The following is a 15,379-nucleotide window of genomic DNA, read 5'->3' on the forward strand; positions in this document are numbered from 1 at the left end:
AGAATTGTAAGAAAGATCCCTTTGGATATTTAGTGTCAAATAATAGAATGGAACTCACATCCTGTCTTTTTCATTTTTGAAAGAATATTTGGCTTTATTATTTTATAAATGTCCATTCTAAGGAATCGAGACAGTGTACAAAAGAATCAAGAAGTTAAAATCGAAAGCCCAGAAATAACCCACTTAATGAAAGTGCAGCTCAGTGGTAGCGCATACAGAAATGGCCCATTTAAGCACCTGAATAAGGAGTTGGCATGTCTCTGTGCTAAAGAGGGATGCGTGGCAGAGGCAGGAGGGCAGGGGAGGGAGAGGTTGCTGAGAGGGAAGGTTGGAAGCCTCGCCAAACTGTTTCTGCCATCCAAGATACTTTATCTTCCAAGGTCCTTCTAAATTAAGAGGGAAAATACAAAAATTACAGTTAGAATGAGAGCTTGTTTTCTTAAACAGCATATTTAAATACTGCTCATTGGCTCCATAATTTGAAATGCAAGGAAATTATTGAGACTTCCTCCTTCTCGCTTCCCACCCTGACTGACAGTTTAGTTTTCCCCACTTCTGGGTAACTTGCATGTCAGCAAAGAGCTTGAATTTTTAATATTAACGATCAAAATGTCCCAGTGTTGCCCAAGTCTCTGTTCATTATTCCTGGAATACAGTATGCGCTTTTAATTTGCAAGTCCAATCCTTTCTTCATTTTTTCTATTATATATTCAAAAACTTTTTTACATTTTTCTGGGTTCTCTATGTTGAAGATGTAACTCTTTAGATCACCATGAACCTCTGTATCCATTTCTTTTGTAGTCATTATAGTTTTCTTAAGCTCTTATATCCAAAATTCTATTGTGTCTCATTTTCCTCATTGACTTCGTGACTTCAAGCAATTATTTTACTTCTTTATGCCTCTTTCTCCTCCTGTGGAGAATGTGAGTAATAATTGTACCACGATTTTGAACTTTTTTGTGATGATTAAATTCTGATTGTACATATGAAGCATTTTCAACAGTGGACACAGCAGGCTATTTTTAATCTACTTGGTTGTGAAATGGAGTTATTGTCATTCTCAGTTTGTTTCTTAGCATCCATTCCCTTTTTATCTCACTGGGATGTATCAGGTAGCTTTTTTATTATTATTATTATTAATTTCATTGCTTTATTCTTATTTCATTTTTTGTTTTGTTTTTCTTCTGCAGTTATTTTTTTTTTCTCCTTTTGTTTCTTCTGCAGCTATTTCTCAGGACTAGTTTCTTCATCTGTCTCCGATTCTCACTTCTCTTCCCCCCCCACCCCCGGCCCTGCAGTGTGGCTGTTGTAGCTTGGCTTCCCTTCTACCCTCCCAACTCCTGTTCGAAAGACTGTGCCCCAATTGTTTTTGTCAGTTACATGGAGCGTGGAGTGCTCGCAGGGACGGCATTGAAAAAGCAAGTTGGGGAGGCCGAAAGTGGGAAGTGTCACAGCAACAACTGGCCTGGCGTTGCGCTGAGGAAGAGAGCAGCGGTGCCCAGCACATGCCAGGTGCTGGGTTGGGTCTCTGGCACTGTGGCACCGCCCCGTCTCTCTCCCCGCCCCTCCCTGCTTTCCCGTACCCTTCGCCCCAGCTGCCCTCCTTAGATCCTGCTTTGTGTTCTTCTTCAGCCTGACCTTCTCTGCTTCTGCTACAAACCAGTCTTGGTTTGCTAATGGAAACATTAGCATTGAGTCAGTTCCTGAAGCTTCCTTGAATTGAGGTGGTTTTATTCTGTGTGTCGTGTCAAACATAATATTTTCTTCCTTGTACTCTATCTAAAACCTATTTTGCATCTTGGAAAGGCTGTGAGCTATTGTTCCGGCAAGACCTTGAAGACACCATTAATAAGTATTTCTGTTCTTAATGCTTTTCACTTAATTTTTTCTAAACTAAGAGACATAAAATAACACTGACATATTCTGTCTGACTTCTTCCCTGGAAAATGCATCTCCAGCCAGGAAGCCTCTAAGAAAAGTTAGGACAATAATGCCAACTACTGTTTGACAGCTGCTTTATATAAATCACACCTTCCCATTTATGCCCTACTATACCTATCAGAAGATCAAAAATCAAAGAATGTCATTTACTTTTGACAATTCTCCATATGAGTAGAAAATCTTTTTATGAATTGTAATCCCTATAAGTCATTCTAAACCTTTCTGAAGACTATGAAGCAATGTTTAGCAAACTCCAGGGTGCCTGCCTCTGAGCTGGTACTCTCACTCAGTAGACCAGGTCAAAGCCCAGTTCTTCCAGCTTTTTGCTCTTTGACCAAGTTATATATAGGATGCTGGGAACAATAAAAATAAACAGTATTTCTGGGGCCCAGAGTGACAGTATAATGGGTAGGGCACTTGCCTTGCATGCAGCTGACCTGGGTTTGATCCCCCGAGCACATCCAGGCGTAATTCCTAAGTGCGGAGCCAGGAGTAACCCCCAAGCATCGAGCATCGCCAGGTGTGGCTCCCAAACAAACAATAAACAGTATCTGCATCCAAGGAATTTTGTTTTTTGATACATATGTAATTTTATGAGAATTGATAAGCATCTAGGAGTGAGGTAGCTACAGTTTTATGAGTCTTTTATAGCAGCTGTTATTTTAAAATAGGATCAAAGAGCTGTTAATAAGAGCTGAAGAGCATGCTCAGTAGACATAGGAAGCTCTGAGTTATTGAACAGATGCACCTTGAAAGATGGTCACATGTACAAAGAGGAGAACAAGGTAATTGGAGGCCTGGAGAGATAGTACAGCAGATAAGCTTACATGCAGCTGGCCCGAGTTTGATCCCTGGCACCCCCGTTGATCCCCTGAGCCCCACCAAGAGTGATCCTTGAACTCAGGTCCAGGAGTGAGCCCTGAACGCTGCCAAGTATGGCCCACAAAGTAAAAAAAATAATTCTGATTGGAGCGATTAACTCAGCAGTAAAAGCATGTCCCTTGCGTGTGTGAGGCCCTGGGTTTAACCCTGAGTTCCACAACAAAAATTCCCATTTTAAAGAAGCTTGTGGTGGAGGTGTTCCACAGCGGCCTCTGAGTCTGGGTTCAGAGGTGTGCGGAAAGTCTCTAAACTCCTCCCGCCCAACTCCTCCCAGCCCCTTGCCTGTGGGATCAGCTCTCCAGGCGCTGAGATTTCATTCATGACCAGGGTTCTGCTGGAAAGCATGTCGGGAAACTCAAGCCAGCCGTGCAAGAACTGACTGCTGTGAGAGGAGGTTGGCGGGGGGGAGTTGTCTACTGTAGGAGACCCGAGTAGTGACTGGCGGTGCCCGAGTGGGAGGGGGCTGCAGGAGAGGCCCCAGGGGGCAGAAGTCAGGCCCGCTGCCTCCTGGATGGGGACATCGCAGAAATGACGTGACCGGCAGGCGTAGCAGTTCGCTTGCCAACTGAATTACTTAATTTGGAACAAATGTGTAAAAGTCTGTTCATTTGACAGGTGCAGCATCAGCATGCAAGGGAAGAGTCTCTCGCGGATGATCTCTTTAGGTAAAGTCCGTCTCGGATTTCTTGGCAGCTTTGAGAAATATTTGTGAAATTCCTAAAGAGCAACCCTCGCCTCTCCTGACCTTAGAGATGGGCACTTAGTTCCTCAGCCCGAGAATGTCTCAGTCTCCAGGACAGGCTTTTCCTTTCGGGAGCGGAGCACATTAGTTGGTCTGCTGAGTAAGTTCCCAGGTTCAGGCTTGCTTCAGTTGTCCTCAACTTTGGGGGCATTCGGGCCAAAGAAGGTTCCTGAGCTGGGTAACTTAGGAGCTGGTGTGATGTTCAGCTTCGTAGGCAGTTGCGAATGAACGGGTTCTCGGGGAGGAAGAGAAAACTCCCAGACCATTTTAGTTTCAATAGACACACATAGAAAACCAGGAGGTCATGTTAGAATTTCAAAGGTTCTCCTACAAGGCTAAAGGAGTATAATAAATGATTACATTTTAATTCTGATTTAACATTTTTGGCATTGTTACTGGCCTATCAAACTTTGTAGTTACCTCCCTCAAATATGGATAAAACTCTAAATTTGGGGTAGAAAATAGCTAAGGAAGAATAGCCTTTTCTCAAAATTAAAGCAGAATCAAGGAATACTGCTTTTTTTCCCTCTTTTGGTCTGTTTTGCAACCAGTGTAAGTAGTTCTTTGATTATTAACAATATGAATTTAGAACAGTTAAAAAAAAAACAAGAATATGGGCTGGGGTGATATCAGCACAGTGGGTAGGGCGTTTGCCTTGCATGCAGCTGACCCGGGTTTGATTCCCAGCATCCCATATGGTCCCCTGAGCACTTCCAGGAGTTAATTCCTGAGTGCAGAGCCAGGAGTGACCCCTGTGCAAAAAAACAACAATATGAATCACTGGTGAAATGTTGATAAACTTTTTTTGTTTCAGGACCACATCCAGCAGTGCTCAGGGCTAAATCCTGGCTTTCTGCTTGGGGATCTCTCCTGACAGTGCTCTGGAGACCATATGAGATGCCAGGGATTGAATCCGGGTCGGTCATGTGCAAGGCAAATGCCCTACCTGTTTGCTGTACTATCGTTCCGGCCCCAGTACTGATTTTTTTCTTTTTTTTTTTTTTAATGTAGTTAAGAGTATTTCATTGATTTAGGTTTTCGGTTTGGGGTCAGAGCCTGAGGTACTCCGTGCCTATTCCTGGCTCTGCACTCAAGGATCACTTCTGGCAGGGGTTGGGGACCATATGGGATGCCAGGGATTGAACTTGGGTCACCTGCATGCAGGGCAGTACCCTACTTGCTGTACAATGGGTTCACTACCCTCAAGGAAGAATGCTTGTTTATCCTATTACATTTTATTGTTCTAGGAGAAAATTTTGTAGAGCATTTTACGTTGTGCCAGTGGTACATCTTCAGTTTTTGAAGCCATACTAGAAGAAATTTACACACAAACTTTTTTTTTAAACTTACTTTCATCTACTATTTTAATGATTCACAGTAGTGATTTTTAGCCTTTCACACCAGCAGACCTCCACTGGTCCCTGTTATAGGAGATTGAAAACCATTGCCTTTGTGGCATTATTTTTTGTTGATGTTATATTTTTATCCAAAGACCAATCAAAGCAACATAAAAAAATAAGTAAAAGTAAAAACACTGGTACTTAAGTGTGACCATGAGGATAACGTTGGCATTTTTGGGCCGAAGAGACAGTTCAGGAGTTCAGGCGCTAGCCTGCGTGCAGCAAACATCAGCTCCACTCACAGACCCTCATACAGACCCTGAGCATTGCCAGAAACAACCCCTGGGCAGAGTGGGAGTAGCCCCAAAACACTGCCAAGTTTGGCCCGTTCCCAACTCCCCGCCCCCTAAAAAAAAAAAAAAAATTTGCATTTCTTTTTCTGTTTCTCAAAGTGTGACAGTATTTGAAAGCTCTTTAACATTAACTATGAGAAATGCTATCATTGATCTCATTCCCCTCAACCACATTTCTCTTTGCAGATATAATCCTAATGCGAAGAGGAGAAGATAACTGAAAATGTTAGAATCACAAAAAGTCTCCTATCATGCGTTTACTTCCGGTTTCTTCTGAGGTACATAACGGTGTACGGAAGAGCTTTAACTTAGTGTATATTTTATGGTGTAAGTTTGGTCAATAAAATGCAGCCAAGTTGCATTTTGTGTAGTAAATAGTGTTCTGCTTTCAGTCTTTGTCATCTCGACTTTTACAGCAATTGTTTCTGTCCTTCTAAAATGTCACTTATTGAATAATTTTTAAAGGCACGGTTCAAATTTCTACAAGTGAATAATTTTTATTCACTTAATAATAATTGAAGAATAAATAAATATTATTGAATAATTACTGAATAATTTTTAAAGGCACAGTTCAAAGTTCTAAAGTCATACGGATTAGTCTCCCTTGGGGGAGCTAGAGCGTGTAGAGGTAGGCAGTTGCCTTGCATGCAGCCAACCTGAGCTGGTTCTTGAAGCATTAAAGCAACTGGCCAATATGAGTTGCCAGGCGAGTAGTCCCAGAACTGGGAACTGGCCCGCTGACCACTGCCTGGGAGGTCCCTAAAATAATTTCTATTTGATTTACTTCCTCAGAAAAAAAATCAGATGAAGCTGTCTGTAGTCTTAGATTTTCTCTTTTAAATAGCCACACCCAGCAGTGCTCGGGGCCATACCACATGCAGGCAGAGCTCAGCCATGTGGGAGGTGGCCCTTGGGGGTCACAAGTGACATACCTGGCTGCATTCAGGGATCCAGGTCGTTCAGGGCTTCAACTCACAGCGGCGTCAGCTGTCTTCCTTGGTCCCTCTTCTTAGAGATATTTTTAAAATTAACTCTTCTATTAATGGCTATTCAGCTTGCTTTGCATATAACTTTCAAGAATTTTCAATTAGAAATTGATAGCACAAGCATATCCTCTCATCACTGTCTGCTGGGCTGTGTGTGGAGGGGCGGGGGGGGGGTGATAGTTTTATGGAGGGGGACAAATGCTTCTTTTTCAGTCTTCTCTCATTTGTCCTTGAAGGGCAAGTAAGCAAGGGACTATGGATGAGTGATTCAAAATCCTTTCTACTCACATCCAGTATGATTCAAATAACCTTTCTACCCATCTCCAATATAAGACTCCTCCTCGTGCCTGTAACCCATGTTTCTACTGTGTCTGACAAGAAAGGCTTCCTTTCAATTAAATGGCAAAGTGAGGGCACTCTGGACTGCTTATCACCTGTTCACTTAGGTAAACTCTTCCTGCTCCAGAAACTGATGATTTGCAAGCAAAGGTGTTCAGTGTATGCACAGGTAGGCAGCCTCTGAAGTTCTTAGAAGCAGTATTTCAGATAAGTATCCAAAATGATAGCAGTTAAGTTCAACACTGTTAAGATTACTGGGAACAATAATTTCTAGATTACTCTTGTTATGCTTTGTAAACTGTTTTCAAAGTATTGTAAATATATATTATGGGGAATACTGAAAGAATGATAGTCATCTTCCTGTTGACTTCTCCCAGATTATCAACCTCTTGAGGAGGCAGTCTGATTCTAATTAATCTTTCCTTATGTGTGATATGGCACAAAGCCAGTGCTCAATAAATCTCTTTCAAATGATCAAAAAAAAAATTGATAGCACAACATACATTGTTCTGCTCCTTGAAGGTCATAGACCTTTGAGAGTATTTTTGTTTCCTTATATTTTCTCTTTTTTCCATTATTCTATTTGCCTGAAGTAACGCAAAAGAACTAGAATTTAGTGGTGAACTCCGTTCGCTTCAGAGTGCCAGTACTGGAAGTCAGAAACAGTAGAAGTGCTCCAGGCTGGGAAGGTAGCTCCGTAGACAGGCACTGCCTCGCACACTTAAGGCCCTGGGTTCAATCCAGGGCACCAAAACCAGAAACATAGATCTAGTGTTGCATAGGGAACAAATAACTTTGTATGGTATAGACATAGACATAGTTTGTGATGCAAAGAAAGGCAAACAGTCATTGAGTTAGCAAAAACAGCATTTTGCTATTGCTGGTTTGGGGCCACACCCAGTCCTGCCTCAGTGCTTAGTTTAAGTTAGCAAAAACATTTTGCTATTGCTGGCTTGAGGCCATACCCAGTACTCAGGATTTAGTCCTGCCTCAGTGCTCAGGGATCATTCCTGCTGGTGATGGGGAACTGTAGGCGGAACTGGAGAGAACCTGGGTTGGCAGTGTGTAAGGCAAGCGCCTTATCCACTGTACTATCCCTCCAGCCCCAGAAAAAAATGATCTTGAATTGCATAAACCATTGGCTTCTGGAGACACCTTCTTAAAGAAGACTTCAATCTCCTCTATTTCTAGGGGATTGGGTACAAAGAGAACCTTGTACAGGGTGGCAGAACAAAGAGTGCCTGTCTGCAGCCGTCTGTGCCTGAATGCAAGACTGCTTTGCTCCTTCACCCTCAGCTCCTGGAACCACCCAGACAGGAAAGACTAACAGCCCGTGCAAAAACAAACTCAAATTCTCACCCATGGCAAAAATCTTTCTGTCCATGTGTTGGAGTATAGCTCTAAACATTTTAGGATAACATTGATTTGTCCTTCCTCCCTTGCCACAGGAAGCTTAGGTTTAGACACTCCTGGAGACACTCCCGGAGACACTGCCTTCCTTTGTTTATCTGTAAACTCTTCTCTGTACCCTCCTTCCCAACCAGTTAATCACCTTTTCCCTAGTCAGATTCTGTTATCTTGTAAGATCAGATCTTTCTAAGGACTCTGAACTTGTAAGTTACTGTCTTTGCATAGTTTATCTTAGAGCAATGTCCTTTCTGTATGGACACAGGAAGACAGTTAATATTATGCTTTGTAACTTGGGAGTTGATTGACTCCAGTAATATTTACTCCTGGGCATCTGCTTTCTCGACTCAGTTGCCCTTACTTCCTAGCACCCCAAAAGCGGGGTCCCAACAAGGCACAAAATGGACCCAGGGCAAACTGTGAGCTACCCTGGCATTGAAATGGGCCAGGCCAAAGTGCCACAACACTCAACTCTAAGTTGATCATGGACAATGCTGTCATGATCCAAAGGTAACGACGAGATTGGAACCCTGCTGGGGTTAGGAAGATTAACCTGGACTGAGGACTGTGGTCTGGAATGTATAGTGAGATGTCTTCAGGAAGAACCAAACTTTTGATACAATCTCTTATTGTGCTCATACAGAATGACATTGCTAGAAATATTAGAAGTAGATTTACTACAACTATGTAAGTGGAGTACTAGCTGAGGAAAGGAGAAATGGACACACCCTTCTTCGGATCCCACCCATGAGCAGATATTTTAATAATCTCCTTAGATGAGATTTTGTCCTTGAGGAGTGGTCTTACCTCTGTTGATGTGTTAATGTTCCGACCCACCTTTGTGTTACCACCCTATGTGATTGCTATATAAACTAAGACTGTAGGAGAAGTAGGGGAGAAAGACACAGAAGTAGGAAGAAAACACAGAAGCACGGGAGAAGACACAGAAGCAGGGGAGACACAGAAGCAGAACACAAGACAAAAGAAGTGCGAGTGAGCGGGGCTTGGAGAGAGAGAAGCAGAAGGGCGAAGAGACAGAAGCAGAAGGGGAACGGAGATTGGAATAAACTGCAACTGATACCAATTAGCCTGGCACTCATTCCTTCCTTCACCTGCCTCTCTCCATTAGCCTCCCCAGGGTGGGGGAAGGGGTGTGAGACCACCGAACATGGACGGCGGGAGAGAGAGAGAGCCCCACAGCCCCTCCACTTTTGTGAACACACATCCATGTTAGAAGAAATCTATATTCCAGAGCTTCCCGTTTTTACTTATGTGTTCATTACAGCACTGGCCTCAATAGCCCAAATCTGGAAACAATCCAAGTGACCAAGAACAGATGACCAGATAATGAGACTATGGTAAATACCATGGAGTACTACTGGGCTGTAAGAAAAGATGAAATCATGCAATTTGCCCTAAACAGATGGAACTAAAGAGCACCCTACTGATTGAAGTCAGACAGGAGGGGGGCAGATACAGAATGATCTCTCCTTTGTGGCTCTAGAGAAGTACAGTAAGGGGACCATGAAAAACCAAAAGCCACAATCTTAGAACCAGCCCATGGAAGAGCTCACCATGGCATGTGCATGCATTCAGGGGCGGGCAAGGGGAGCGGGGAGCAGACGGGTGTGATGTTGGAATGCCGTATGCATGGAACCCTGTCCTGAACAGTATTATAAAATTGTAAATCATAGTGACTAAAATTAAAAAAAAAAAAAATCAGCCGCCCCCCTCCGCAAAGCTTCCTGTTTGGAATCAGGATTTTCTCCTCAACCTCTTCAGCAAGGAATCTGGTTAGCAGTGGCTGGGTGATCCCAGTTTGAAAACATCTTCCACTGAGCAGCTGGAAGGAGGCTACAGATTCTTCCAGCAAAACAAACCTCTTCTGTGCTTTGAGGTGAACGCAGGAGGAAAGACAGATGCACATGCCCTCCATTTTAGCTGTCCCTATTCTACAGTTTAAATGTTCCTGGGGTTCCCAGGACTCTTTGGACTCCAAGGGAGTTCGTAGGATGTGCCAGTTGGAATGAATGGTGGAAAGGAGCCCAACCACACCCTTCTGTGGAAGAGGACAGCTCTCCAGGCCCGTGGGCCATATGGGCCTTTGCACTCAACAGTAGGAAAGGCCCGCTCATATATATTTTTAATACATATAAATTTATTTATTCACTCACCATAAGAGCAGTTACAAAGCTTTCAGGTTTAAGTCTCGGTCATACAATGATGAAACACCCGTCCCTTCACCAGTGCACATGTTCCACCACCAAAAACCCCAGTTTACCCCCCTCTCAGGCCCTCCCCCTACCTGTGTGGCAGATGATTCCACATTACTCTTTCTCTACTTTGATTACATTCAATATTTCGACACCAAACCCACCATTATTATTTGGGGTTTTTCCCCAACACTCAGATTGCCGAAAAGGCAACATTAGACAGTTTGTTTTCTATTGCTGATTGTGAATAGCATATGATGTTTTGGAATTCTGAAATTTTAATAATTAAATCTGGAGGGATTTCTACCAAAATCCACTGCTTTCCGAGATTTGTTTCTGAGTCTCTGGGATCATGGCTGTTAAGCAGCTTCATCAGGAACCAGAGAGGCCGGCATGGGCAGCGACTTGTGGTCTTGTAGGGGTGGGGGAGGAAAGGGCTGGCCCACCCCCATCCCGTGAGGCCCTGAGTGCCTGGTCACTGCTAGCCCATACCTGTCTGTTGCCTCTGGAAGATGTCAGCCACCAAGCTGCCAGGGGGAATAGGCAGAGGGACGGCACCTTTTCCCACCTTGGGTGGCCCGGCGCCAGTAACCTAATGCAAAGTCCAGATGCATTTCTGCCCCTCATACTTTCTAACCGCCCATTCACTTGATTAGAAATACAAACTTTTTTCCGTAAAACTCCCCAGAACTGAGCAGTCATGCCAGAGAGCACTGCAGGTAGGTGCTTGCCTTGCACGTGGCCTGCCCCGGTTAGATCTTTAGCACCCTGTATGATCTCCAAGCACTGCCGGGTGTGGCAGACAGACTCCTAACCAAATGAACCATACTGTACAAGCTTAGCTCTTAGCTAACTTCCTCCCCAGTTTCTTTTGACAGTTTTTTTGTTTGTTTGTTTTTCAATAAATGTTTCTGAGTCTGAGCATCCTTTCCACTCGATAATATTTTCATTCTTGAAACTTCTGAAGAACCTCAGAAACTGCCCAGACAGAGACTCATGGCCATAGTTCCAGTATCAAGATGCTAATGGAGTTATCACGACACTTTAGTGTGACTCAAGAAGACTTTCCTGCCCGTCTGTCCAGCCCGGGAGAGGCAGCTGGACTGAAAGAGTGCGGTGGTGTGATGGAATTTCACGTGGTCAGCAAATCCCGAAAGCAGAACTCTTAACAAGATCCTGGTGCTCCTAGAAGGCCTGAAGATTCTGCTTTCCCATCAGCTGACCCAAATGTCATGAGTGGACCACGACAGCTTGACTTTGATCCCAACACAAATCCTTGCTGTAGATAAAAATGCTGATGTTATTGGTATCTGAGTCCAAGTGCTCCCATGCCAAGGATTCAGAGACTCTGGACTATGGAACACACATGATGGATCCCTTGAAAGGAGAGCCTGAACTTTTTCATATACTGATGTGAATATGCCACTAGATTTTCCCAGAAACAGGGTTTTTCAGATAAATGAAAATGCCCTTAGGTTAACTAAATGCATTGCTTGTAACCAAATACACAGAGGTTTATTATATGGAATGTGACTTAAGCCTACAGATCCCATACATAGAACTTTTGGTTGTCATTCAGAAGCAGACCTCCATCAACTGTTGCCCTCTGTCACCAAAGCGAAAAATGGGAGCAGAGAGGGGTCGGACTGAAGAGACCATTAAAAATGGATAGAAAATGTCCAGATTCAAAAGGCTCAACCCTGTATTTTCATATTTAAAAAAATATCTAGTTCCTGTAACTCAACAGATGGCAATAAGAAGCATCCCTGGAGTTAGAGATGGGTTGGAAACCCAGTCTCTTGGGTGAAAAGAGAAACACAGAGGCCGAGGACCCTGGGCAACTTGAAAGCAAGCTCACGCTCAGAGCATCCCTCTGGACTGGGGATGCAGCCCAGTGATAAAGCATTACCTGCGAGCTGCGGGCCCAGTGCCTGGTGTGGAGGGAAAAGATGTAACTGCAGCATGTTGGGAACCAGCAAAGTCCTTGACTCTTTGGGGAAACAGAACAGAAGCTCTGGGATATTGTAGTTAGGCGCTTTATGTCTGTAAACTATGCACAGATACCTTGGAGGTTATTCATGAAAGAAAGGTTTTGCTGGGACTGGAGCCGTAACAGTGCATAAGGCACTTATCCTGCCTGAGGCCCACCCAGGTTCTGTCCCTGGCACCCCGTGTGGTCCTCCCAAGCTACACCGGGAGTCCTGAGTGGAAAGTCAGGAGTAAGCTCTGAGCACCACCAGGTGTGGCCCAAGAAACAAACAAAAAAAGGTCTTGCCAAAGTCAAATCACACAACCTACCTGAGAGTGATTACTACAGATGTGTCAAATCCTGGAAAAAAATGACTGCCTCTGTGAAATCAAGGAAGCTGGACTGACAAGTGACCGTTTTCCCTCAGCTTCTCAGAAACCCTCTATGTGCCAAAAGCAACGTGCTTTTGTTTCACAAAGAGCTGGGCAGATCTATTGAAAATACTTATAACAATGAGCACTTTTGGAAAATAACTTCCTTGTAACTCTTCAAGTACTTAAATATGTATATTTTATATGTATAAAATATAGGGCCTGACACATGCTTTGCTACAGTCTCAGCTTTGAGACCCCTGCATACCTCTGGAAGTTGTCCACAGCACTGTTAGACATAACCCAAAACCAATATGACCAATATGTTTGTGTGTGTGTGTATGTGTGTGTGTATGTTCCAGATTTGACTTCAGCAAAACTTTTGTTTCTTCGGCCACACCTGGTGCTGCTCAGAGCTTATTCCTGATCAAAGTTCTCAAAACTTTGTTGGAGAGATAGTACAGTGTTAAGGCACTTGTCTTGCACACAGATGACCTGCTTTGATCTCTAGCACAAATGGTCCTTGAGCACTGTCAGGACTCAACCTTGAGCCAGGAATCAGCTCTTAGTCAACCCTGGAGGGTGTGTCCCACACCCCCCAAAATAAACCAGTATGTGATGAAATTACACTTAACACCAAGATATAAGGAGTACAGATAATTTTGCCTGTGGGTGTTTTCATCTTTTTCTTCTAATGAAATGTTTTGAATTTTATTCTGAAGGACTTTAAGGCATACATGGTAAAGCTCACAAAAGGTGAAACAGGTGATGCTTTAAGTCTTTGCAGTCTTTTAATCTTTAGAAAACACTCCTCTAAATGAAGTGCTTTGAGCATTTCTGAAAAATGAAGTTCCAGAAAATCAACTGCTTTTATTCCGAAGGAATTATAAATAATGTGAACCTTGAAAGAAAAAAAAAGGTGTTTTTGTGTGGGGGTGAGGGGTGGGGTTGTTGAGGTTTTCTTTTTTCTTTTTTGGGGGGGTCAGGTCACAGAAAATAATTTCCAAGAGATGAACAGTGAAACAAAAAAAGTGCATTCAGGAATTAAAGGGAGGGAAGGAGAAGTTAGATTCCAGAGAACACTTTTTTCCAGAGTGGAAATAACAAACTACACATTCTAAGCATGGATGTACGGCCCATTTCCCCAGAATAGGGAAATGCACCCTAATACAAGAAATTCTGCAGATGTGGAGGAAAGGCTAAGAAAGGACATGTCAAGAGGAGAAAGATTTGGGCACGTGTGCTATATATTTGGTTTAGCTTATTCATGCCATTAAGTACCTAATGGCATTTTTTTTTTCTTTTTGGGTCACACCTGGCGATGCACAGGGGTTACTCCTGGCTCTGCACTCAGGAATTACTCCTGGCGGTGCTGGGGGACCATATGGGATGCTGGGAATCGAACTTGGGTCGGCCGCGTGCAAGGCAAACGCCCTACCCGCTGTGCTATTGCTCCAGCCCCCCTAATGGCATTTTCTGATCCACAAAGTAAATATGAAAAACATTTGCAGTGGAATCAACACGTGTCAATAGGAAAAGAGGTCAATTATGTAAGCACCATTTTGTGCTCAATCTACTAAGGGCATTATTGGTCCTTTCTAGGATATGCCAAACCCCTCAAATACTGTATATATGAACATTTTCTCTTTGTCGCTCCAGGCTGTATATATGTATATATATACATACATATATATATATACATATATACATATACAGAGGTGAATGGACTGGCATCAAGGTTTGCTGTATCTTAGCACCCATACTGATATGTAAGTCAGTTACCTACTAAAGTGCATTATCTAGGAAGTAGAGAGCTACAGTACAGCAAGAAGGGCACTGGCCTTGCACACAGCTGACTCAGGTTTAATCCCGTATGATCCCTGCTAGGAGAGATCCCTGAACACAGAGCCAGGGGTAAGCCCCGAGCACAGCCAGGTGTAGCCCAGCAAAGCCCTCTCACGCCCCCACACCCAACTGCCGGAAAACACACCGAATAAAATGTTTTAGTCTTGACATTTCATACTTGGATTTCTCAGTTAACTCTACGTTTTACAAAAAGGGCCTTTATAATCCTAACACTGGGGGAAACTAATAGAGAACAAGTGATGAGCATTTTGGCGATCTTTGCCACGAAGTTTTATGATAAAAATTTATAAACTGATTTTCAGAGACTAGCTTTAGTAAGTTTCTGGGCACTGCTCCTGAAAGTGGGCACTACCACGGGAGGAGGGGTGGCACCGGACTCTCCAGGCCTAGGAACAGGGGCCTTGAGACTGCTTAAGTCTCAGGTGCAATTTGGGGGCACTGCATACTTGCTTGCTAAAAGGAGGGAGATTTGAAAGGCGCCGAGTAATTTTGCTCCTAAAAGGAGGGGGCAGTTGACCAAGTCACTTGGGTCACCTTTGGTTTAGGGAAGATGGCTGTGAGGTCTGAAGCAGGTACTGAGTATGTGGGGAGTCCAGATATTCAGCTTTATACTGTCCTTCACTGAGGCACAGGACAGCACTGCCCCCAAAGTTTAACCTGTTCTCTCCCAATGCAGATGAATTAAAATGACCATTTCACCACAATCACTGTCACCATCATCCCGTGCTTGAGCGGGCACTAGTAATGTCTCCATTGTGAGACTTGTTACTGTTTTTGGCATATCAAATACGCCACGGATAGCTTGCCAGGCTCTGCCATGCAGGAAAGATACTCTCCGTAACTTGCTGGGTTTTCCAAGAGGGGCGGAGGAATCGAACCCGGGTTGGCCGAGTGTAAGGCAATTGCCCTACCTGCTGTGCTATCGTGACCATTTAATAGTTGTTATAGGTTACCAAAGATAACTGAAGGG

General features: G+C 43.7%; 1 protein-coding gene across 3 annotated transcripts in view; it reads left to right on the top strand.

The window, feature by feature from the left end:
* NBN (nibrin) overlaps positions 1-15,379 on the top strand; it is a 61,045-nt gene that overhangs the window by 43,360 nt on the left and 2,306 nt on the right. For 2 of the 3 annotated variants that reach the window (XM_055125944.1, XM_055125945.1), the window contains 2 exons: positions 3,439-3,488; positions 5,445-5,619. In XM_055125944.1, coding sequence (XP_054981919.1) covers positions 3,439-3,488; positions 5,445-5,475 — 81 coding nt within the window. In that variant the 3' untranslated portion in view covers positions 5,476-5,619. Of the gene's footprint in view, positions 1-3,438; positions 3,489-5,444; positions 5,620-15,379 lie in introns of those variants that run through there. The other variant, XR_008628493.1, reaches the window with a different exon arrangement.

The sequence above is a fragment of the Sorex araneus genome, chromosome 2 (genome assembly GCF_027595985.1).
Source record: "Sorex araneus isolate mSorAra2 chromosome 2, mSorAra2.pri, whole genome shotgun sequence".
Lineage (NCBI taxonomy): Eukaryota > Metazoa > Chordata > Mammalia > Eulipotyphla > Soricidae > Sorex > Sorex araneus.